The following is a 26,655-nucleotide window of genomic DNA, read 5'->3' on the forward strand; positions in this document are numbered from 1 at the left end:
TTATGTAAACCAAACAGAAAATGTTTATTTGGGGAGATGTTTACAAAGTGGGGACAGGGAAGTGAGTAAACATTAACTGAAACTTATTCTTTTACATGTACAGTAACCTAGTGAATACGTGGTGTGAAGCCAGGACCCAAATCAATACCAGATGGGGTACAAGATACGTATGAGATACATATATCACCCTTCTGTCGGTTGCTCAGGACCTCTATCTCTTAGTTCGTATAGAGTCTCGAGAGAGGATCACTGAGGCAATCCCTTGTTGGTCTGTTCTTCCCTGATGACACCAAGACAGGTTTTCGCAATGATAGTGGGGCGTCTGAAGGCAGATGATAACGACTGTGACGGGTAACTAATTCGGAGTCTAGACGGCCTGTTGGAGAAAGACGTGTGCACCTGCCTCTAGGATGGGCAGCCCCTACCTGAGGCGTGGTGAGCGGCCAGCAGAGAAGCTAGTGGAGAGGGCCAGAGAAGAGCTCCATAGAGGCGTGGCAATCGGCCGTTGGGGCGACGAGTGAGTGCCTAAGCAGTGCACTCCTTACTCTCCCACCCCTGCCTTCCACATAGGGTGGGAGCTTAATCACTTTCTTTGCATCTGATCATCTTCAGTGGATGTTGTGAGACTCCTCTTCCCCCTCTCCCGCGGTGTTTAAAGGTGGTAATCACAAAGGTGGGGGATTTCACTATTTACAGTGCTCAGAGGTGGTTGGTGGTTCTTTTAAAATCTTTCGCCTTATTTCCATGTTTCTCTCTAGATATTCCCCATGCATTAGTTACCCCAAAATGGAGAATTAGGTTGAAACCCATTCAGCTTTGCTAATTATTGTAATTCAGATTTTAAACCCTAAGGGATGGAAGGATAAAGCACAACCGTCCTTCATACTAAAGGCCTCAAGTGCCAGAAAAGAATCCCGAAACCTTGTTTATATACAATTTTTAAACCATTTTAAACAATTTTTAGTCTTCTTTCCAACTATAATAATTAAGATAGAAATCAAAACAGTGACTTCAAAATCCTGTCTGGTTAAAACCTTCTGTTCAGTCAGCAGACAGAAAGAATCCAGAGACTAAAAACTTAGAGAAATAATTTTCCACTTGCCAGTAAGTGGATTTAATGGCTCTTTAATTTCTATGTGAAAAACTTTCATATCATTGAGTAGATTGGGTGCTAAAATGACACCACAGCCAGCAATTCTCATTTTAGCAGAATGCATTCATCCATTGGATTATAAAACTTGCATTTGTGTTTTGATTACAGTTATTTACAGGATTGGTTAAAGGGGCACAGAGCCAAGTAGTTTAGTTCAAAACTTTCTATACTTTGGAAGTTGCATATTATGGCCTTGGTCGTACAAGCGTCTGATTATCACCGGGGACTTGAACATCATACAGGGGCGACCTATTAGCAGATGTCCTTTGATTATTGCCCTTGTTTCTGGTATGAATAGCAAGCTCCGAGGAACTAAAAAATATTCCATTGTCTCCTACTGTAGGTATCTTGCATAGCTATAGCTGCATATAGGTGAACTGCCAGCCCCGTCTCTCTTCCCTGCTATGGGCAACTCCTAGCAGGGGTCAGTGGGAGTGCTAGGTGCCTTTCTCAGGCATGCCCCATTCAGCCACGCTCAGCCCCAGTCCCACCCTGGCAGAAATCTGGGGCGGGCACATGACCCCACGTGACCCTCCCGCCACATATCACCTCAGCTCCCTGCTCTGTGAGATACAGGTGAAGGGAAATCAAGACTCCTCCATGAACAATCATGGGCTAGCAGCCTGTCCCTTCCTCACGTACAGCCACAGTTACCTGCTTGGCAGTAAGTGTCCACAGCCCTGTCTGGCCTGGGCCATGCACGCAGCGGGGGGGGGGGGGGGGAGGGGGGAGGAGGGGCAATGGGAGAAGTAAGTGGGAAGGAGCTGTGAGGAGAGTTGGGGCAAGTTGGTGCCGGCTTGGAGCCTTTCTGGAAGAAAAAATGTCAAGAAAGAAAATGCTATCCACAGACAGAGACAATGCTAGAGCTAATTCTGGAACACAAGCTCCTGTGGCAACTTGAATGACAAAGGAATAACTTTGGTTCACATTTTAAAAATGTCACTAATGGAAATTCCATTAGAAAATTTTTATCTGGTTTCTACTGATTCTGCTGGCAAAAAAGTTTTGGCACAGAGCAATACTCATATGATTGGCACAGAGCAATAGTTTCATTATTGGGCTACTGGTGTCTGGCCCAGCACTAGAAACCAACATAGACCAACTGAAAGATTCAAAAAGAGCCGACTGGAATTGCCATTACGGGTTTGATGCTCCAGAATCTGAAAGGACAGTGTCAGACTTTGGTCTGCATTACCTTTGGCTCTATACACATGACATTCTATGTACGTAAAATACACTATAATTGCAGATACAACTTTGGCCTTAATTAACAGAGAATGAATCAGCATAGCAATGATAAGAAGATCCACCTCGTTGATTAACAGATTCCTGAGATGAACCCAATGGATACCGGGTCATGGGATTGCCAGCTGTTTGCATAGGTTTGGATGGAATTTTGTGTCTGCAGCTTCCTGCCCTGAAGAAGTTAGGTCCTGGGCCTAATAACTGGTTTAAAACTCAGCTAGAAGAGGTGTGACAGGATACTACTAATAGCACCCTGGTCACTGAGTTTGCTGCAGCACTGGGAAGAGTGCAGGATTAATTGAAGCCAATTAGACACTTTGTGTCGGGGGATTATGAGCCCCTGGGCTAACGATGTAATTGGGAGGCTGTAAGTGGGAGGAACAGGAAGCAAGGGGAGCTCAGAGGGTGCGCCTGGGCTGAGGAGTGAAGGTGCATGGAAGTCTCTTGCTATAACCCTGCACTGAAATCCTCACAGCGTGTAAGGAAAGAATAAATACACCCCCGGTGAAAGGGTAACGGCCAGGCATGTGTGTGACTGTGAGTCAACACAGACTGGCCTGGAGGTACGGTACACTGTCTGGGCAGCGATGGAGGCACCCAGTGACAGGAGGACGAATAGTCTCACAAATCCTCCCACCTCCAGGTTCTAACACACCCATGTGCAGGCCCTTGTGTCGCTGGTGGGTAACTGGAGTGTCACCAACAGGAATGTAGGCTCAGCCCAGTGGCCCATCAAGGCTAGTGTTTTACCTCTAATAGCAACTAATAGTGAACATTTCAGAGGACGACAAACCAGCATCTCCCAAACATGCACTAGTTATCTAGGACAAGGTTCCCTGGCATCCTAGGCAGCTGTATGTCTGCTTGGGGAGAAGTTGTTTAAGCCTGGTGGGTACTACAATACCCAGCAACCACTGGTGCAACTTTCAATTAAGATTATTTAAACAAGGGTTTCAAAAGGCCTGGCCTTTCCCCAGAGAGTGTTTGGAAAAAATTACCTAAATCTGGCCCTATGGGAATCTCCCACAGCTTTTCAGCCAGAGGGAGGAAGGCAGGTATCTCTGTGTCTTTCAGCATAGCAAGACATTTGGATAAAATCCATGGCCAAGATTTTTTTCAATGGATGCCTAAAGTTAGTGTCCTAAATCCATATTTTAATTACCTGATTAAAAACCTTGACAAACAGCACACTTTCATTCTTTAGGATGAAATAATCCAGGTCACTGTCAGCCCACAAAACAAGATTCCCCACGTTCTTTTTATATTTTTTATCATGTGTCGGAAGAAAATCAGTGCAATTGACTTCTGCAATCTAACTGTGAAGTTGGGGCCCCATTTACATTCATTTTCTCTTCAGTGTGTCTATTCATCAGACAATTCTTTCAAGTAATTGAAGTTGGTGCTGAGTCAGGGGTGGTTTCCCAGTTCCAGAGTCCCCTCACAACACAGCATTTGGTTGGTGAATTAGATTGGCACTCACATCAGAACGTCTTTGTGATCATGCACAGCACTTCTGTCCTGATGGCTGCAAGTTAATAATGCTACATAATGCAGGGGATGAAATGTTCCATCCATGTAGCTACCATATTAGCCCATCCCAAAGGGCTGGCTATTAAGGTAGGAAACAAAGCTTTGATTCCAACAAAACTGGGGAAAATACGGCCTTAAAGCATCAGTGTTTCAGGGAGGGAAAGAACTCTGCTCAAATTATCAGGCCACGTTTTCCAATGAGTTACACCAGTGAAATGAGAGGAGAATGTAGCCACCAGTCTCCAAAACAGGGGATGTCTGTCAAAAAAAGTCTTTAAAATGCTAGTTGCTTCACATTGTTTGATTGCTTAGCGTGTATGTACTGAATGTCTGAGTTTCTGTATCTACTGCTTTGCTTAAATTCAGTTGCATTGGTGCAGGCTGGATCATTATTTTCATTCAGGAGCCATCTTGTTTTCACACGTCACATTCTTGGTTAAGTGATTTTTCTTCTGCTTTTTCATCTGTAAAAATCGGGGGAAACTCTTGTGAGAACATCATCGATTCAATTCCCTCTTTACAAAAGAAATGGGAAGCCAGGTTAGGGGCAGCTGGGTGACCGCAAGCTTGCTCCTGCTCTTTCTCACACCAGTGTAAATAAGAATCCATGACAGTCAGTGACATTACACCAGTGTAAAATGGGCGTCAATTAGATCAGAACCAGGCCATGTGTATGTTTGGATACAGTACAGGCAAAGCACAGACTGTGGTGTGCCAGCTTCCCCTGCATGGCCCTGCCAAGGTACCTCAGCTCTGACCTAGTGGAACTGTCTCTAGGGCCGAGGGGGATTCTGTCACAGTGGTTCCACAGGGGCTGGTGGACGCTACAAAGGCTTTGCCAATACCATATAACTGCACTGGCAAAGCCCTGATGGAGACCCAGCGTGTTCCGACAAAGAGGCATTCTCTGCCGTTATAGTTCATAGATTCCTACATTCCAGGGCCAGAAGGGATCATTGTGAGCATCTAGTCTCACCTCTTGTGTGACACAGGCCATTAAACTTGCTCAAAATAATTCCTTTTGAACTAGAGCATATCTTAAATTAAAATAAAAAATCCAACAGTGTTTTGAAAATGGTTAGTGATGGAGAATCCACCATGGCCCTTGTTCCAATGGTTAGTTACCTTCACTGTTAAAAACGTACATCTTATTCCAGTCTGAATAGTTAAACCATCTCTCCGAACAACATAAACCATCCAGGCAAAACTGCCCCTTTGCCAGAATAAGCTGCAGCTACATAGCTGTTTGGCCGGAATAGGTATGATTATTTTTTTTCACACCCCAACCAACATAGCTTTGCTGGCCAAACTTTACAGGGCAGACCTGGCTTCTGTCTGTAGCCTGTTGGTTCACGCTGCCAGTGACGAGGTGCAATGGGAGAGCTGGGTGGGTTGCCAGGACTGGAAGCGAACAGGACAATGCAGATGACTATAGAGGGGCAGAAGCTGAGTTTCGGTAGGTTTAACATGCATGGGTAGAGCTGTGTGGTGGTTTTAAGGAGTGATTGGGGGAGGGTGGCAGCATTGAAAAAGGAGGTCCGGGGTCCATCAGCTGAGCTGTATGGTGTCCCAGGACTGGCAGTGGGTGCTTCAGATCAGGAGTTAGGTACACAGCTATGTGTGCTCCCGGAATATATTCACTTTGATTGCTGCAGGTCAGAACTGAGGTGTGTTTGGCAGGGCTGCAGGGGAGAAGCACATATAACCAGTCCATGCAACGCATGACATTGGATTCTTATCAGCTTTTCATTGTGAAGGGCACTAAAATGTAACAAAGCAATCACATCACATAGATATTGGGCTAAATTCAACCCTGGCACAACGCCACTAATTTCAGCTGAATTACACACTGGATGAACTTGACCCATGATTAGATAAAATATGAACAATGGAAAGGCTTACGTTGTCTCAAAATTGGAAGGAGGGTCCTTAATAGGTCTGCAAAACTCCCTCTGGCCATTGCTAGGAAAATAAAGGGAGAAAGGGATTGGCATTAGAAAATGTACGAAACCATTAGATGATTTAATGTCAGGAACTATACTGCATCATTGAAAACAGATTTTAGCAGTGCTGCCTTCACCGTGTTGACCAAGACAATGAATGAGAGGCAACATCCCATTGTGAGCTCAGACACAGGAAAGGACTACGTTTTGATTTTGACTGGGGCCAGTCACGTGTTTTGGTGCAGCCCTCTGCATGGTTCCCTCGTTATTTGTATACCAGAGGCACTGCTGTTTTGTGTGCTTTTGAAATTCTTTCTCTGGGCTGGATTTGGCACTGCTACCCAATGCGTTACTTTAAATGCCATCTGAAATTTAGCAAGAGATTAATCTTTTGCCTGGCTTGAGACTAATGGCAAAGGGAAACATTTTCAAATATGCCTATGTTACTTAGGAGCCCTGGTCCCACTGACTTTCAGCGGGTCTCAAAAAACATCTCCTTGGGACGTATTTCTCTGTTAATGGAGGGGCTGGACTTTACTGGGGGCAGAATTAGACCGTTGGGGCTGGGAGTTACATCTCTCCAACATCATTATTTCGCATTGTAAGACACATTCTATGGATATGACTGTAAAGCACAGGGTACTTTAGTGCAGGAAAAAGATACCCTTTATTTCCTGGAGGATGAGCAGGGACACTCTACTCTCCTGCTGTCTCCATTACAATTTCTCATCCTCTTTACGGGGTGCAAGGTAAGGTGCGTTGTGTGTTACAGGTTTGCATTTGTTCATTTGTATGGAATCAGTCTCCACCAAGGATCATGCAAACTTCCTATTACGTTCCTGGGTGTAGCATTAAGTGTTGGGTTTCAGTCATGAGGCCGTATGGGCTGGAATGGACTCTACTTGTTTTGTAGCGTGGAGGGGTTCAAGTGCACAGAAATACTGGCTAAATCAAGCCAGTAAACTCAAGAGGAGATTAAGGATTTGTCTACACTCCTAACTCAGATTAAAATAGCGGTGAAGATGCAGCAACTCTGGTTTTAATTTGGGATAGCAGCTAGAGTGCAGGCCTAAAGGGATCTGTCTACACTGCAGCTAGGCACAAGCCTCCCAACCTGGGTAGGCAGACTTGTGCTCGTAAGAGCAGTGTGGACATTGTGGCGTGGGCTCTTGAGCCCACCTGACCCCTCGATGTGAGCTCGCATGACCAGCCCGATTCTTGATGGAGTTACAACCTCCACATGGCTAGTTTCAGTGTGTGAGCTTGAGCCCAGCAAGTGTGAGTCTGTCTGCCCAGGCTGGGAGGCTCACATCCAGCTGCCGTGTAGACATACCCCAGGGGAGCCTGGGGTTGAATTTGACATGCTAATCCAAGTTGCCATGTTTTCACTGCTATTTTAACCTGGACAAAGAACTTTTTGTTTGCAGTGTAGACATATCCTTAAGCAGCAGCATTCCTCCCTCTTCTGAACTCATGGGATGTGTCTGTACTAGACATTTTAATCTCAAACCTGTTTACCAATTAACGTGGGGTAGCTAACACATTTACAAAGGCTGGCATGGACACTCCCCACATGTTTGTTCCAGGCTACCACCATTAAGTGTGGATTAGCTGAGTTTGTGGTACTAGCTCCTAGCAAGTGACTTTTTGAAACTCAGCAGGTGAAGATCGAACAGACTTCACCCTTAATGTGTGTCAGACTGTACCTCGCTGGCGGTGCCTGTAGTATAGAACAGCTGCAAAACAGCAGAGAACCAGAACGATGAGCACTAGAATGATGGGAATGTGCTCTTTCATGGTCTTCGGAATTTCCTGATCTGGAAAAAAAACCAGATGGACTCAAAAACATTATGGTGACAACCAAAGCTGTAGCTTGTTTAAAACAGTAATTCCCAGCAGGATTACTTGTGGGTCCTATGGCACGTTCGGCAGATGTTGATGGTAACTTTTGTGATCTTGTTTTCAGCTTACTTGGAGTAAAATTTTCAAAAGTGCCTATGTGATTTAGGAGCCTCAGTTGACTTCCAATAAAACAAAAGCAGCTACAGGCTAGATCCACAAAGACACTCAGGCATCTTGTTACCCAGTGCAATCCACAGCCCTGAGTTAGGCAACCAACTCTGTATGCTTGGGGACAGTTAGGAGCCTAAGAAAGGGATCTGCAAAAGCCAGCACGCTGAGCGAGGAGCTGTCTAAGCTCCCCAATGGGAAATACTTTCCCACCAATCTCCATGTGGGATTCACAGTCGTGAATCCTTTCATGGCGTCAGATGCCTAAGCCCTTTCTTGTACAAAATGCACTGCTCGCACTCCTTTGTACTATAAAAAAATCTAGAATAATCTAGCATGTGAAGCAGAAGCATGTGAGATATTACTCAAAAATCTCTTCTTTACCTGCATACAGCTATTCCTGGGACAATATGTTGGTAGTACTCAATAATAATGGCATTAGAACTAGTACTCTGAGAACTGCCAGTCACCCCTTTCCAGCTGGGGAGCAAGAATTCTGCACATGACAACTGCTAACGTTTCATCATCAGGAGACGATTGATTTGTGGCTGAAACTCGATGTATTTCTGCTATATCTTATACCTGGGGTTGAAGTAAAATGAAGGTAATCGGCGACTGCTTTGTGGGCACGAATGCACTTGGTTTTGTTTCTCTTGGTGTGCACATCATACAGCACAGTGCAGCAATACTCGGAGGCAGTTAAGTTGGGTTTCTCATGGAGAGTGCTGGTAAGGCTGGTTAAACCACCTTCTGCTTCCTCAGATACCAGGCTTGCTCTGCCCGTCAGGTTAGTCCCGTGGCCATCGAACCAATGGATCTGCCTTTCTCGATGCCCTATAGGTGACAGACAGGCGAGCTTTCTTCCGTTTCTGGTTAGGATAGGCTCAATTTCTGGAACTGAAAGAAACACAGTGTTGATTATGGCTTGTGCAATATCCATTGCTTTTTGAGAGCCTGATCCTGCACCACTGAAATCATTGGATGCAGGATTGGGTCCACAACAACTGAATGATTTCTGCCATTTGCAAGCAACTAGAGACATCTGAATGTTGCTTTCCCGAGCGATTTCCTCAATGGGGTCCTAATTAACAGCTAACCTATGGGTCAAATTCAGCCTTGGCGTGTGTGGGTAACTCCTCTGAAGTTCAGTCGAGGATGAATTGGCCCTAGAACTGTGTAACAACAGCCCTGGCAGGATTTCTGTGGGGACGGAGCTAAAGGATCTGGTGCTAGGGTGGGTTACAACTGCACCTTATACCATACTGGGGAAAAGGGAAAGTGACAATAAAAGAAAAGTGGATTGAGGAATCACTAAAGATTCTGGAGATGGCAGGGAGTTTATAAACAAAAATAGTTTCTGCCAGGTTGGTTTGGGTGTCTGTTTACACCTGATTGATTTCTCAGAAAGTCTCATTACAGATCCCAGGTCAGACTTTCCACCACAGCTATACCCACGCATCACAACCCTCTCTGGCAGCATTTATCTATTCCTGTGCTGCTATCCATGGGCTAAATAGTGGCTTTGCCCTGGGCAAAAAGCAGCAAGTAGCCGCACTGACCCAGGAGCAGACTTGGAACTCAGAGACTCACAATCTGGTCCCCAGTTTCCTAAGGGCTCAAGGGAGAGGGAAGAGAGGGAGGATCTGATCCCCTGTGTGCAGTGAGTTTACCTGTAATCTCAAGGGTTATACATCCATCGTCTTCCCCAGCATCAGAATAAATATGCCATTTATAACCTCCTTGATCAGTTGCTTTTACTTCCTGTATGTGCAATTCAGAAACGCTGTGTTGTAGCACCAACTGAATTCTTCCCTTTTCACTGGAATCCTTTCCTGTCCACGTGTTAATAAAACTTTCTGAGCACGAGTTCTGTTCATTACAGTTTTCACAGCGCTTAACTACCATGTTTGTAATCTTATTTTTGCCAAAACATGAAATTGCTGCCGTTTCGTTATATTCTGTCTTGACATCACTGCAAGTGAAGGGTGCAAGTTCTGAGGGAGGCAGGGGGAAAAGGAACACAAATAAATTATTACTCAAGCAGAAATCATTAAGTGAAAAACAAGTGTTATCACTTCAGAAGTTTTTTTTCCCCCTTACTTAATTGGTCTCTCAGAGTTGGTAAGACAACTCCCACCTGTTCATACTCTCTGTATCAGGGGGTAGCCGTGTTAGTCTGTATCTACAAAAACAACAAGGAGTCTGGTGGCACCTTAAAGACTAACAGATTTATTTGGGCATAAGCTTTCGTGAGTAAAAACCTCACTTCTTCAGATGCCGAAGAAGTGAGGTTTTTACTCACGAAAGCTTATGCCCAAATAAATCTGTTAGTCTTTAAGGTGCCACCAGACTCCTTGTTACTCTCTGTATGTGTGTACATATATCTCCTCAATATATGTTCCATTCTATTTGCATCCGAAGAAGTGGGCTGTAGTCCACGAAAGCTTATGCTCTAATAAATTTGTTAGTCTCTAAGGTGCCACAAGTACTCCTGTTCTTTCTGAGCTGCGTGTCACTCTGCAGAGCTTACAGGAGACAAATGGGATATAGCGAGTGCTCTAAAACCGACCTGCTGGCTGATTCCAAACCACACTGGTTGTGGTGGGAGTGGAGCTAGAGGGAAGAGGCGATGCTGTGGTTTGCAGTCTCCCTTTAGACTATCAGTACTGTAATGTCTCTTCTTGCCAGGCTGCTGATCCCTCTCTGCGAAAGACTCTAGCTTTAGTTCTTTCTAAGTAGCCTAACTTGGTTTCCTCCTTGCCCTCGCCCCAGCTCATTGGGTTGCTGGTTTTAATTGTTAACAGTTCAGCTTTCTCCTTGGAGCATAAAAAACATATTATTGTGTGATGAGAGGCAAACGCAGTAAAATGAGGAGACTTACTGCTGTGGGAGGCACTTGAGAAAAACAGGAACAGGACGCAGACAGCTGTTTTCTGGAGGGAGCCCATCAGGCGTCTCAGATGTCTGAGCTCCTGAGGTGAAAGATGCTGCAGATATCCAGTGTTTGGTATTATTCTATAAGAGCAGAAGAGGTGACATCAATTTCCTGGGTATAAACTTAATTTACAGCTTTTAGAATTCCCGTCCCCTTCTCATCCTGTTTTATCTCCTTTTCACCAGCAACAAAACAACCCCTCACCACCGGCCTTTTGCCGAAAGAAGAACCCAATGTACAACTCAGCAAATGCCTTTGGATGATGACTGGGCAGCACGGGGAGGCAGCTCAATCTAGGCAAGGAAGGGGGTTGGCAGTGGGGACACTTGGGTTCTGTCGCTGATGCCATGTGACCCTGGCTTAGACTGTCCCTGACCCTGGTGACCACTCCCATAGCCCACCCTAGCCTCCTGTCTTGGGCGTAAAGGAATGCAAGCAAGAGCATGGAAATGGTGATTTTCAAAAGTGAACGTCTCAGGAAAACCTGAATGGAATTTCCTGATGCCGGGGAGGAAAGGCCCTTCTCCAGTCTGAGGGGTTTTCCCCTCCCCACATATCAAAGGCCTACTGCAAACAAGGGAGGCATGGGAGCGGCTCAAAAAACCAGCCATAAGAATAATTTATACCAGAAAGTGTTAGGCATCCTAAATGTAGGGATTGCTACCAACCCTGTCATGCTAAAACCAAGGGGAATGTAGCTTCAGATCTGCTGTGGATTAACCACTTCTAAGGACGAGGGGGTAATTGTCTCCATGGCCCAGATAACCTTTGGTGTCTGTGCTGGGGTGGTGGCAAGGGTGCGGTGCAGTCATGGTGCAGGTGTCTGCCATTTGGACATCTGTCCTGCAAGAATTTGGCCTGAGAATCATTACTAAACCACTGAGCAGTTTTCAGACTCTAATAACTTCCCTGCACTGCTACCCTGGGTGAGATTTAAACAGCGACTCAGGTGTTAAGCTGCTGGATCCTCCATCACTATCCTGAGACCCATCGAGCTCTCAGAAAATAAGAAACATAAGTCGTGTTTATTCTTCATCTGAATTTGTTGATGATAAATAATGGAATTCCTGTACTTTTCCTTTTAAACCACCAGAGGGCGAACTGTGTTCAGTAAACAAGTAACAACGCACAAAATGTATGTTGTTTTGCACTTTTAATCTTTGCAAGCTAAAGATGCTCTATCCTCCCGTCTCAGGCTACTAGCAACTCCTAAGGAAGTTCCTCTCTTTTTCATAGCGCTTAAGTTTATGGAGGATGCTGTACGTAAATAAATGTCATTATTTAGAGGGCTGCTGTTAACTTGAAAACAATCTTACTTTTCTCTGAAAAATTTGGACCCACTATTCTTACAAGGTTATTATCACTGAACAAAGTTTAAAAAAAATGTCTCTGTGTTTTCAGTGTATTTATTTTGTACATAGTCAATTTCACCGTTTCCCCTAAACAGTCTATTGGCCATGATCCTGTAAAAAAATTAGGCAGATGCTTAACTTCACTGAGCTCAGTTAAGGAATTACTCATAAAGATCCTTACAAGCATCAACCAGGGAACAGAAATGTCCTTATAACGTCTTTAAAGGAATTTAAGCAAACATTTCTGGACATACTATTTCAAAGGTGGGCTAGCAGAAGCTAGTCAAATTAGAGTCAAATTTTAAAGAATCAAGTTGGCTGATGTCAAACCCCAATGAACAGTGCTATTAAATCCAATGGAAATGAACAATTCTTTGTGTTTGAAATCTTACCGTCTGGGTACAGTCCATATTTTTTTTAACTCTAGACTACCCATCTGTCTTTTTGTTACTCACAGGTTTGCGGAATGATTAGCCTCCATGACTGGAGTGACCTCTTAGTTTGGCCTGAACAAAGCCATCATTTTAGAGGCACTCAAAGGTGTCTGGAATTGTGGTCCATTTCAGTTTACATGTGCCAGCTTTACAAAAATGAAAAAAATCGCAGACTCTATGTCACGTTTTGTCGCAAGGAAATTATCACGGCTCTGATAGAAAACCCCTGTACAGGGAAGCTTACAGCAAAAACACCAACTAATAATTAACTAGACAACCCAGCCTAGAGCCAGGAGAGAGGAGCAAAGAGGGGTGATCCTAGTACCGGTTCCTGCAAACTCTTAATCCCAGGACTTGTAACTTCACCCATTGACTTCAACAGGACTATTTCCATAAGTGAGGTTCCTTATGTGCTTAAGTGTTTTGCAGGATACTGGGCCTTGAAATTAGTTGTCTCCTTCATGACCTATCTACGTACTTCTTGTTGTTTATCTTGGGCTCTTGTGTAATCTTTATCTTTGTTTTCAGTCTGTCACTGTACAACTACCCTCATTTCAGGCTGTGTTTTTTCTGCTACTCTCCAGCAGAGTACTGGAGATTTTGTACCTTGGATCTGCCTCTTTCTTACCCTTGGCTACTTCTTGCTCTTATTTTTAAGTCTGCATAGGTCTGTACATTGTCCATTCTTTCCTGAATGGCTCAAACCCTTTGGTACAGATTCTTATCTCTGGGAACACTTTCAATGTCCTCCCTATCACGTTGATGAAAATCATGGATTTTAATGTAGTACTCAGGAAAGGGTTCCCTTAAGACTGAGCCAGACTTAGCGTATGAAGCTGATGCTGGGCAAACTTCTCCCACAGGCTCCATTAACACACCTCAATCCCATCCTGCTATGTCTACTTATTCTGCTACTAAATCTGCACACAGCTTTGCCAGTGCTCCTCAGCCCTGACCTGCAGCACAGCTGTTCCATTCCTAGGCCCACACACAGCTCCCAACACTGATCTGCAGCACCAGCTTTTTTGCCTACTCACAGCAGTGCCAATGTACCTTCATTCTGGCTGAAACCAGAGGCAAAGGGGATCAAAATGAACTGATGAGAAATTGTACATGGATTTTCACAGACCAGCATTTACCAATTTCTCCCAGCTCTGCTGTTGATCTGTGAGCCGTATACTACCCTATACAGACATTGTGGCCTGTTCTGTATATTTTGTGTGGATTTCACAAAATGTGTATGAAATATTTGGACATCTCTACAAGGTTTTCACGTGGGGCATTTTATTCAGACCAGTAGAATCAGGCACGCAAATAACTAAATTTTTCATTAATGCCAATAATGATAGCTCGATAAAAATGGTGAGGAGGGAACTAGAAATATGAATTAATGAGTCCTGCAGCAGCCCTGAAAGGTCTATCACCAGAACAGCACAATGGCTGAGTGACACGTCACTCTCAGCCCCCAGTGTTTGCACCTATGCCTTGAAGTGACCTCATTTTCCATCCTGCCCTTAAGATAACATATTGTGCAATACCAGATACCTACAAATAAAACGATTAGACTGTGATATAAATCAGAGCAGTCAGCTAGAATTGCCACTAACTGAACTTTCTGCTCCATCAGTATCAGTGAAGTGTGATGTTTAAATTTGCCTTTAGCCTTATCAGCTGTGCCAGTGTTCTTCAGGTTGGATCTGTTCCCAGGTGCAGAACTTAGCCACTCTCACAACCTGTCCTGGGCTGAGCACCTTCTGCAGGGTCCTTAACTCCCATTGATGTCAATAACAGTTGCGGCTGCTCAGGACTAGGCTCTTCATAGCTAGGGCCTGATTTCCCCACCTTTACCCCAGTGCAAGCTTGGAGGAACTCTGTAATGTCAATGGAGGTAACACCTGTGTCTAACTGATGAAGGTGAAGGGAAGATTAGGGCCCCATAATTTATTTCATGGCACTTTGCTCTCTAAGGGAACCTGAAAAGTTCATCATTTGCCAGCCCAGGCCGCACAGCTCTCAGCTGCACTGCAGACTCCAGGCACGTCTGACCACTGGCAGAGGTTTGGGAACCAGGCTGAGCTTCAGGCTGTTTTTCACAGTCTAAGAAGCAGTTTGCACATCTCTACTCAACTGGCCTGATTCTGTGAGATCGGGGCTGAGCACTGCCGGCTGACAGTGACACCAATGGCAGTTGAGGGTGGGGAGCTGAGAGATAGAAGGAGCCATAAGTCACCTTTGAATTCTTCACCAAGGTAACAAGGAGGTTTGGCTACTAAATCCATGGGCGGAATTTGCCCCTGGTGTAAGTGGGTGCAACTTAAATCGACTTCAGCGGACGCTGCACCTGCTTAGGCCCAGATAAATTTAGGGCTTCAAACAAATGCTGAAATCAGTAGTGTCATGTGTAAATCAGTGTAGCTTCAATGGCACGATGCCAATTTACAACTGATGTGGAACTGATCCTAGATGTTTAATCATATCTCAGGAGGCTCCAGAGGTGAAGCTATTCCAGCAAAAGTCAGCGGAACATTTACAAGATGCTCTGTACTTTTCGTGTCCATTGGTCAATAAAAAGGGATTTACTAAAAAAAAAAGATAAGCCAGAGTCACTAACATGGGACCTTTTAATGTGTGGTAGAGAATTCAAAACTGCCATGCAGGGGGCTGGAGAACAGCTCCTACCTGTCTATGGCTGAAAGATGTTAATACAGAGGTAGGTGCATATCATTAAGGAGCACTGATATTAAGGGTGGTTAGTGTTGAATGCAAAGTTTTGTAACTTGAATAAAGACACATGTAAGGCCCCACCTGCACTGTAAAAAGCCACTGGTTGGTGATTCCATTATGGTTACTGCCTGACACCGTTAGCAACGTGGTTCAGGCTTGCAGTGTAGGGAAAGGGGAAAAACGTGATCCAGGAAACTACAGGCCTGTTAGTTTGACCTCAATTGTATACCAGGTCTTGGAACAAATTTTGAAAGAGAAAGTAGTTAAGGACATAGAGGTAAACCGTAATTGGGATAAAATGCAACATGGTTTTACAAAAGGCAGATCATGCCAGACCAATCTGATCTCCTTCTCTGAGAAGGTAACTGATTTTTTTAGACAAAGGAAATGCAGTAGATCTAATCTACCTGGATTTTAGGAAGGCATTTGATACAGTTCCACATGGGAACTTATTAGCAAAATTGGAGAAGATGGGGATTAATATGAGAACTGAAAGGTGGATAAGGGACTGATAAAAGGAGAGACTACAGTGGGTCATACTGAAAGGTGAACTGTCAGGCTGGAGGGTGGTTACTAGTGGAGTTCTTCAGGGATCGGTCTTAGTACCAATCTTATTTAACATTTTTATTACCGAACTTGGCACATGAAGAGAGGTATTTTCAATAGAGACAGGGAAGTGTTAGTACTGTTATATAAGGCACCTTTGAGAACTCATCTGGAATACTGTGTGCAGTTCTGGTCTCCCAGGTTTAAGAAACTTGAATTCAGACGGGAACAGGTGCCAAGAAGGGCTACTAGGATGATCTGAGAAATGGAGAACCTACCTTATGAGAGGAAACTCAAAGAGCCTGGCTTGTTTAGCCTAACCAAAAGAAGGCTGAGGGGAGATACAATTGCTCTCTGTAAATACATTAGAGGGATAAATAGCAGAGAGGGAGAGGAGTTATTTAAGTTAAGTGTCAATGGGGACACAAAAACAAATGGATATAAACTGGCCATCAAGAAGTTTAGAGTTGAAATTAGATGAAGGTTTCTAATCATCAGAGGAGTGAAGTTCTGGAGCAGCCTCCCAAGGGGAGCAGTGGGTGGCAAAAAACCTAACTGGCTTCAAGACTGACCTGGAGAAATTAATGGAGGGGATGGTATGATGAGGGATGGGGAGAGCTCTGAGTTACTACAGAGAATTCTTTCCCAGGTATCTGCCTGACATGCTCAGGATCTAACTGATCTCCATATTTGGGGTCGTGAAGAAATTTTCCCCCAGGTCAGATTGGCTGAAACCCTGGGGTGGGGTGGTGTCACTAACCTCGGGTCACTTGCAGGTTTAAACTAATGTAAATGGTGGATTCTCTGTAACTTAAAGTCTTTAAACCATGATTTGAGGACTTCAGTAACTCAGCCAGAGGTTAAGGATCTATTACAGGAGTGGTCGGGGGGGGGAGGGAGAGGTTCTGTGGTCTGCGATGTGCAGGTCAGACTAGAAGTTCATGATGGTCCCTTCTAACCTTAAAGGCTATGAGTAAGGGGACGCGACAATCGATCCCCGAATCGACGCTCTTACTCCACCAGCGGAGGTGGGAGTAAGCGCCGTCGACGGGAAGCCACAGAGGTCAATTTTGCCGCCGTCCCTACAGCGGGGTAAGTCGGCTGCGATACGTCGAATTCAGCTATGCTATTCGCGTAGCTGAATTTGCGTATCTTAAATCGACCCCTCCCCCCCCGTAGTGTAGATGTAGCCTAAGATTTCCTCCTGCATGAACTGAATTCCTAAATCCCACGAACCCTTGTACTTTGCCACAGCATGATGTGCTTAGCCAAAGCATCTCCTGTTGGTTTTTTTTTTATTGACTAAAGCCTTGCAGTGTAATAGGACAGATAAGTGAGATATCTCATATTTTGTATGATGTCCCTCGCTCAACCACACACACATTTCTTGTGTCTCCAGACTTGGGCTGGAAAACTTGGGAGGGTTTTTCTGATAAGCCTCCCTTCTGGCGAGGCTACCTATACCCTGGGCTAAATTCAGCCCTGGGGTAGCTCTGCTGAAATTAATGTGATGGGTTTGGCCCCCTGTGAACTGCCTTTTGCAGAAGCACAAGAGCAAACATCAGAAATGAGGAGTTGGAAAGGGGGGGAATTAACCAAAGAAGGAAGGGAGTTGGGGAGATAACGAATCAGACTCTCTGGCCCTAACTAGAAAGCTCAGAGCTCAGATAGGAAAGGCTTATGAGTACATGAATTTTGTTCATCAGCTGCAACCTTTTTGTGTCTCTCGTTTTTCCCTGATTTTGCCTTGTTTCTTGCATTTCATTTGCTATACACAAGCCCTATGTTTATTAAGACAGAAATAAACAGATTAACCCAGTGGCCCAGAGATCAGTCTTTTCATACTGGGAAGATACAATGTTGATACAATGTTAATAAAAGGTCACATCCTGCAACCCTTACTCTGGCAAAGCACCCAGTGAAGTCGGGGATTTTTCTTGAGTGAACACTTAGGACTGCAGGGTTTGGCTCAGTAAAAATAAAACTCAGGATTCGAAAGTGCTTCCCAAATATTATACAGATAATTCTCACAGCCCAGTTGTGAAGTAGGTGTGAAATACCCTGTTCTACAGGCAAATAAACGGAGGCACAAAGAGGCCATGGGCCTTGCTCAGGATCACAAGGTGATTCTATGGCAAAGAGAAGAATACAAAGCAGAGGTGAAATAATGGTTCCTATTGAAATGAATAGCAACATTCCCATTGGCATCCATGGAGCCAGGATTTCAGCTCAGGAGTCCCAAACTTACACTGCTACTCTGATGACTAAACCACACTTCCTCCCACCTTAAATCACGGAGGCTTGCACGAACAAGGCCGGGGAACCAGTTCTAAGTACTGTGCGTGAGAAGCAGAGGGCTAAATTCATTCCTGGTGTAACCCTCTGATGTCAGTAGAGTTACATCAGTGACTAATTTGTGTCCATCTGTACAAAGGGGCATTGAGGACAAGACGTTCACTCAATGTGCAGCGGCAGGCTAAAAAGCAAACAGAATGTTGGGAATCATTAATAAAGGGATAGATAATATGACAGAAAATATCTTATTACCTCTATATAAATCCATGGTACACCCACATCTTGAATACTGCATGCAGATGTGGTCGCCCCATCTCAAAGATATATTGGAATTGGAAAAGGTACAGAAAAGGGCAACAAAAATTATTATGGGTATGAAACAGCTTCCATATGAAGAGAGATTAATAAGATTGGGACTTTTCAGCTTGGAATTAGATGACTAATGGGGGGGAATATGATAGAGTTCTATAAAATCATAACAGGTGTGGAGAAAGTAAATAAGGAAGTGTTATTTACTCCTTTTCATAACACAAGAACTAAGGGTTACCAAATGAAATCAGTAGGCAGCAGGTTTAAAACAAAAAAAAGAAAGAACATAGTCAACCTGTGGAACTCCTTGCCAGAGGATGTTGTGAAGGCCAAGGCACTAACAGGGTTCAAAAAAGAACTAGATAAGTTCATGGAGGATAGGTCCATCAATAGCTATTAGGCAGGGATGGTGTCCCTAGCCTCTGTTTGCCAGAAGCTGGGAATGGGCGACAGGGGTTGGATCACTTGATGATTATCTATTCTGTTCATAACTTCTGAAGCACCTGGCATTGGTCACTGTTGGAAGACAGGATACTGGGCTAGATGGACCATTGGTCTGACCCAGTATAGCCTTTCTTATGTCCTTATGACAAAGGTGAAATGGTGTTTAGGAGGGTGATAGACAATTAACAGGCTCCAGATCTCCCCTACACTAGGTAAATGCACCTGCATTTCACAACCCCCATTGCACATACACACCAGGTGTTCATCCCATGACCTTTTTGGTGTCTGCTACAACAAATGGATAGGTGATGTGGATCTGGAGATCTCTGCTTTCCTGGGGGTTGACAGAGACCCCAGCAGATCACCTGTAAAGTATGGAGGCTGCTATCAGCCTTTTAAAAGGTAACTTGCTCCAAATTTCAGACCCCCTTCAGTAGTGGCTGAATTAGACTTGCTGAAGAATTCAGGGATTGTTGAACTCCTCACACTCCAACCTAAGTACCTGCTAGCTGTGAGACTCAATCCATAAACACCGTTCCACAAGTGGAAAACATTAAACAAAATGTGAGGTATTAAAGACAACAAGGAAGTCGAGCCAACAAAAAAATAACCTGCCCCAGAAAAGTCTTCCTTGAATTGTCACACCAAGTCTGCAGCTTCGTTCTGGCAACCCTAGCTGGATTTATATTCACTTTAATGGTCATTCCTGCTGAGTTACATCGGAAATGAATTGGGACCCATTAACTCAACTGGGGAAAACAATTTTCCCTGTCAATCACTCTACAAAATAAGTGCTACCACCCCAAAAGATGACGACAAAGACAACACACAACTTGGCTCTGAGACAAACAAAACAGCGAAATCAGCAATTAACTGGGGTGACGTGGAAGCTGTATTAGACTCCGTGGGAAAGAATGCAAAATCAGCCGAATATTTTAAAGCACATTTGCTCAAACCACTGGATGAATATTACTCAAGAGTTGTTTACTGCTTGCAGCTTTTAAAGTGATTTTAAATGAAAAGAGATGAGGCTGTGTGGAAAGTTAATTTCAAGTCCATACATCCCTGCAAACTAGATTGTTACTGGTTTGTTTTCAGCCCTGCTGCAGTCACAACAAATCTCAGTATAAATCCATGTTGTAATGTAACTTTCAGTGCCTGCTACTTATCAAAATCAAGAGTTGCAAGAATTTTAATTGTAAAGTTATGGCAAACTATTTAAAACCATTCCTGTGCAAAACACCTACAAAATAACCACTTTGGGAAAAGGAGTCATCCCCTTTCCAAAAACACCGCTAATAGGATATGACAAATAGCATGAGTGTGATGGGGACACTCACCTGAAGATTAAAATTCTGGATGTGTTATAATGATTCAGGACCCGACTGTCCATGCTTTGCCCCTTGTATGGTTATTCACACCTGTGTAAAGTGGCTGTAAAATGGGACCGTTTTATAGGGTAACATATTTTACCCACTTTGCACAAGTATAAATGATGTGAAGACAGGAGAGAATCATGCAAAAGTTTTGCTGAGCAGCACTCAAATGCAGAACATTTGTAGCACACCTGTTTCACAGGTTGTGTCTTCACTGCAAAACAAGGTGGTGTGTTTTTACATGGTTAGCAATCTCAATATAAACACATACTGCAGACTAAAAATTTTACCTCCATGTAGCTAGTAGAAGTAAATCTCAAGTAATTACAAGAGGTAAAACTACAGTGTCTTGTGTGTCGACTTAGCTATCACAAAGTCCAAAACAATGTACAAATATTTTGCAATGAATATGTAGCCTTAGTCTCATCTTGTGGCAGGCAAAAGCAATCTCTGTGGGATTAAAACATTTGGGAAAATACTCAAGGTTGCAGAGAATTGTTTGCACATCCTAAGCAACCTGCATAGACCAGAAGCAACAGGGAGCTTCCTTATACAGCATATGTTCTAGAAGAGTGAGTTGCTCAGCTGATAACTTAGATTTTCAATACAAATTCCTGATTCTTTAAACTGGAAACCACAAGCTTTGGAATGGAAAAAACAATGTGGCTGTCACCTGTTCAGACCTAAGAAAAGAATAACCTAGTACAGTACCTGAAAGCTGACAAGCATCCAAAACAAGTTTTCGATCCGTGACTGCTTCGTTCCCTCGTAAAGTCACTTCCAGCAGCTGGGAATCTTGCAAGAGGAGGACTTCAGCTGTAAGCTATAAGCTTTCCCACTCCCGTTTATTCTGCAGATGCTTCACCCATGAGGTTGTTTTCAGAGCGTGGCAGGTGAGTGGAAGCTGGGATTTTCCTGCTTCGTGTTGTTTATCTTTGAGCTCGGGTATGAAATGAAAGCACTGGATTTCCCGTCATAACACCAAGGGACTTTCACTTTCATTCCTATAGCCAGCACTTTTACCTAATTAAATATGAACTGTTACTATCTTTCAATGCTGGATACAGGTAGAGGAATTAGAAATCATTGTACAGGTCAAGAAAAGGTGAGGCTATGCCAGTGGCTGTCGAGTTGTGGGAAGGACACAACTGCGGCAAAAAGGGAGAAATGACTCAGTGTCATAATTAAGCACATTATCTGTATTTGTAGAACTGGTTCTTACATGGGTGCTTGGCTGGTGCCATAACCTTAAGCAGTGGGGGAATAACAGTAGGGTGGACTGAACCCGCACTGGATATCAGACTAGGACCCCTATTCCCGGAGGCATCTTTCTAGCTCTGCCACTGATTGGCTGTGTGACTCTGGGTAAGTCTAGTGAACTTCCCTGAGTCTCAGGTTCTCTATTTGTAAAATGATGCTCACCAGCCATGGCAGGACGATTTGAGATCTACTGATGAGCAGCACTATCTATACAAGTATTATTGTTGTTTAAATGGAAACAGTATGTAGCATTATTCTGCAATGTCCTCTTGAGGGAGGGAGTGCAGCTCGATGGGTTTGAGCAGTGACTCCTGGGTTCTATTCTTTATTGCCTCACCTCTGTCATGTGGCCCTTGCATGCCTCAGTTTACTCATCTCTAAAATGATTCACAAAGGCATTGGGAGGCCGCATTCCTTACTCAAGTGAAATACTCAGGGACCCAAGCAGAATCATCCCCAGTGTTTGTAAAATGCTTTGAGATCCCTGGAGGAAAAGCTAAGCATTAACTACTACTGACTTCAGTGAGGGAGAGGGGCAGGTGTCAGTTTCTAGAAAGACAAACATCAAACCAGTATAGGCTCAGGTACAGCAGTCTCTCCGGCAGTGCTTTGGGCTGCCAGCATATGGTTTGAACCAAATGTTTCCTGTCGATCTCAGCTGCGTCCCAGACCAATAAAACCTTCCGAGGCAGCATGCAGGGAATGGGAATGGGATGAGGGATTCATGCAAAGCGTAGACTCAAAACACATGTTGCCCTGCTCTCGTGCCTGCTGTTTGCACTGCCACGTATATGTACAGCAAGAGACGATAGAACAAGAAATCCCGGAAAGCCATTTCTGGACTCTCATCTGGTTCGATGTGCCGTGGAGATGGAAGAGTGGTGGATTTAAGTAATAATGGTGGATTCCGTTAGAAAGATTCTGTCACATTTCAAAGTGATCTATTGTACGGTCATGTTCTCAGGCAAATGGGCCCAGATCCTCAAAGGCATTTAGTTGTATAACCTGCACTGATTTCATTGATTTAGGAGCCTAAATACCTTGGACGATCTGGCCCATGGTTGCTAATTCCTAGCACGTAGTACTGGGATCCCAAGTGGGCCCCTGTGACAGAACTGGCTCAACATGGTTGTGTATCCACCAGCAGAAGGCAGAGGATTGAAAAAGAAATCCCAAACTCAGACTCCAATATATAGGAGTTGCTGCTTGGGAAGTTTGGGGATGAACACACCTTGAGTGGAACAGGGAGGCTGGAGAGTTTGGTCTAGAACAGGAAATATGGGAGTCCTGGGTTCAACTCCTGACTCTGTCAACCTTTGGCCACACAAGAGCAAGTTTTTGTTCTCCAACACAATGCCCAGATAAATAGGCTTTGTCCAGGGGCCTATGCACGGGGTTGAGAGGATGGAATCCTCCCCCCACCCCTGTATCCAAGGTATATGGAGCAGCCAAGTAGCCATTGCAGGGGTTTTCCCAAGCCTATTTTCCATGGCCCAGGCCCACTGCCTCTCCCACTCCTATGTCCCTTGCCACAGAGACAGCCTGAGTGGCACAGTGCTCTGTGGGTGGAGGGAGACTTCACCCTGTTTCTTGACAGAGATGAAAACCATGCTCTGCACCAGCATGGGAGATGAATCCTGGCTGGCATGTTTTAAAGCAAGTGGACATTTTATACTGAAGTGAACAGACACTCGAGCAGCACTATCGGGTCAGCAAACGGCTTGCCATTTCCTGGAACACATCCACACGAGCCGTCCCAGTGACGTCAATGGAATTGTGTGTGTGAGTAAGGAATAGCGTAGCTGAAGTCGAAGTATCTTGGATCGAATGACCTGGGGTCCACACGGCGCGGGATCAACGGCCGCAGCTCCCCCATCGACTGCGCTACTGCCGCTCGCTCTGGTGGAGTTCCGGAGTCGACGGTGAGCACGTTCGGGGATTGATATATCGCGTCTTAACGAGACGCGATGTATCGATCCCAGATAAATCGATTGCTACCCGCCGTATCGGTGGGTAGTGAAGACGTACCCCTAGTGGCCAAAGACTTTCAGATGGATATGGACATACTGAACTTGCTTTAGAAAGATCCAGTATGGATAGCTCGAAGGAGGTTTCAGATGGACTGCAAATTGTTAGGGAGTTTGAACAGTCCCACAACCAAAAGGCTGTGCTTGGCCAGCAGTTTGGGGTGACAATGTTGTCAAAACAGGAACGTCTCCATACTGACATTGTAAGTGAACAGTTTGTGTCTCAGGTTCAGAGGGAAGGCTGGGTAGCTGAATCTGCCGGACAGAACAGCTGTGCAGTTGATCTCTGAAGGGGGGTGGCAGACAAACTCTTGTCCCTAGACACTTTGGATATGTCTTGTGATCTCTTAGTGAACTCCAGTGCATCTGATCCCATGCGGATGAAGAAATTGTTAGTTGAAAATCAAAAGGACTGTAGTTCAGACCTTTTTAATGAGAATCGGCTGTAAGTGTGTATTTGAGTAAAGTCTGAAATATTCACTGACCTGGTGGGTAATGTGTCTGATGTCTTGGGATTGGTAGAACTTTATATATGGTGAACAAGCTTTCAAGTAATCCTCACCATATTTGACTTGGCTGTCCGGGTGGGAGCCCAGGGCTGGATTGCTGAAAGGAAACTGTATTTTGGGGCTTCTGGGTAACCAGGAAGGTATTGTAGAAGCTGCTTTGTTGCTGGCTTGGTCAATCTAATTATTAGAACAAACCACCAGTTTGGGGGATTGTGTGCCCCATTCTTTGCAGGTTGCCCTGATTGAGCAATCTCAGAATGGTCCCTCCAGGCATCAGGGTCACAGCATTTAATAAAAATGTCTATTCCAAGTGACTCTAGTTCCTTTCTTGGTAATATAGATGGGAAAGCAGATTGGGAGGGGAAGGTATATGCCAGGGGTCGCAACCTTTCAGAAGTGGTGTGTCAAGTCTTCATTTATTCACTCGAATTTAAGGTTTCGCATGCCAGTAATACATTTTAATGTTTTTAGAAGGTCTCTCTCTATAATATATAACTAAACTATTGTTGTATGTGAAATAAATTAAGTTTTTAAAATGTTTAAGAAGCTTCATTTAAAATTAAATTAAAATGCAGATCTTATCAGTTTAGTGTGATCCTTGCCCTTGCTTTTCCTTGCTGAGTTTTCCAGTGTCTGGCACGTTTAAGCTGCACACAGGTTTCTGAGTGATCAGTTGTTAACCGGCTCCGAGAGGAACAGAGGACAGATTTCACGTGTGAAAATACCTGTTCACACAGGTATGTGGATCCAAATGCTGAAAGCATTGCAAACGCAATTTTCTTCAAACAGTTAAATTTCACTGGCAGGGACATCCAGCAGGTCAGAATAGAGGCCCCATGATCTCTCCCGGTAGCTTTAAATGCACTCCTCAAATCTCCAAACTTTGATGCCCACTATTCTGAGCTTTTTGAAATGCAGCTCATTCAGTTAAAATCTTCAACACCCATCCACTGAAATACAGACAAATCCAAGTCGCTTTTGTTAAACTTTTCAGGTTTAATTAGAAAAGAAAGCATTGGGCCAAATCGCTGGAAATCTTGAAATCTATCAGAAAATTCTGATTCCAGTTCTTGCATGTACATTCCAATCTCACTGACACTGACAGTACAATGTGTCAATAGCTCTTTTATGTGTTGGAAGTAGCGGAAAGTCGAAGTTTGAATAGCTCAAGAAAAAACTGCTAGTTTTACAACAAATGCTTTCCAGGTTTCATAAAGATCCAGAACCGTTTGCCTTGCACCCTGGAGACGGAGGTTGAGTTCGTTTAGGTGAGCAGTGATGTCAGTTAGAAACATGAGCTTACACAGCCATTTGTCATCATCCAGTTCGGGGTAGTTTTGTCCTTTTTCAAAAAAAAAAGTTCTTGATTGCATCAAAACAGTTTACAAAGTGCACCAAAACCTTGCCACGACTTAGCCACCAAATGTTGCTGTGAAGTGGAATGTCATTATAAGGACTTTCCATCTCTTCTAGCAGTGCTTGAAACTGTCTGTGAGTCAAAGCAGATTGAGCAACAAGGGCATTCACAATTTGCCCCACTGTATTCATCACATTATTAAGCTGTGAATTAGAAATTTTAGCACACAGGTTTTCTTGATGGATGATACAGTGAAATTTGACTGTCGGGAGGCCAATTTGTTCTTCAAGTAACTTTACAAATCCCTTCTGTTTTCTGACCATGGCAAGAATACCATCTGTTGTCACACAAAATATTTTTCTGATGTCAACTCCTCGTTCTTCAAAATGATTTCCAAAGTTTCTGCTATATCTTCCCCCTTCGTTGTGCCAGGCAGGGGTTTTAGGCAACAAAGTTCCTCTTGGATTTCATCAGAAGCACAATATCTTGCAACAACTGCTAAACGTGGAACGTCATTTATATCCACTGTGACAAAGTTCCTCCTCTACCTTGGTGGGTCCTGAGCTTATTGACGGATTTGCTCACCTCAGAGATTCACCATGTGGGTCAGGAAACAGCCCAGAGACCTTCCCCTCTGGTAGATGCCACAGTCCAGGTCAATTCCTCCTTTGTCTGATCAGGAGTTGGGAGGTTTGGGGGGAACCCGAGCCCGCCCTCTACTCCAGGTTCCAGCCCAGGGCCCTGTGGACTGCAGCTGTCTAGAGTGCCTCCTGGTACAGCTGCGCGACAGCTACAACTCTCTGGGTTACTTCCCCATGGCCTCCTCCAAACACCTTCTTTATCCTCACCACAGGACCTTTCTCCTGGTGTCTGATAATGCTTGTACTCCTCAGTCCTCCAGCACTACGCCTTCTCACTCTCAGCTCCTAGTGCCTCTTGCTCCCAGCTCCTTGCATGCATGCTACAAACTGAAGTGAGGTCCTTTTTAACTCAGATGCCCTGATTAGCCAGCCTGTCCTAATTGATTCTAGCAATTTCTTCCTAATTGGCTCCAGGTGTCCTAATTAGCCTGCCTGCCTTAGTTGGTTCCAGCAAGTTCCTGCTTGTTCTGGACTGCCCCTGTTACTTTACCCAAAGAAAAGGGATCTACTTAATCTGGGACTAATATATCTGCCTTCTAACACTCTCCTGTAGCCATCTGGCCTG

The 26,655-nt window shown here is 44.4% G+C and overlaps 1 protein-coding gene across 5 annotated transcripts; it reads right to left on the reverse strand.

Annotated features, from left to right (window-relative positions):
• Positions 1–26,655, reverse strand: LOC128847774 (uncharacterized). 5 transcript variants are annotated; one of them, XM_054047468.1, is made up of 7 exons: positions 24,069–26,655; positions 10,763–10,896; positions 9,552–9,875; positions 8,464–8,778; positions 7,578–7,688; positions 5,831–5,890; positions 1–4,392 (listed from the first exon to the last, which is right to left on the reverse strand). In XM_054047468.1, the coding sequence occupies exons 2-7, from the start codon at positions 10,827–10,829 to the stop codon at positions 4,346–4,348; spliced, it is 924 nt and encodes a 307-aa protein (XP_053903443.1). In that variant the 5' UTR covers positions 10,830–10,896; positions 24,069–26,655; the 3' UTR covers positions 1–4,345. The 5 variants fall into 5 exon arrangements, with proteins under 5 accessions (XP_053903443.1, XP_053903442.1, XP_053903444.1 ...); XM_054047467.1 differs by lacking the exon at positions 24,069–26,655 and adding an exon at positions 21,008–24,062; XM_054047469.1 differs by lacking the exon at positions 24,069–26,655 and adding an exon at positions 18,420–18,766.

Source organism: Malaclemys terrapin, chromosome 13 (genome assembly GCF_027887155.1).
Source record: "Malaclemys terrapin pileata isolate rMalTer1 chromosome 13, rMalTer1.hap1, whole genome shotgun sequence".
Taxonomy (NCBI): domain Eukaryota; kingdom Metazoa; phylum Chordata; order Testudines; family Emydidae; genus Malaclemys; species Malaclemys terrapin.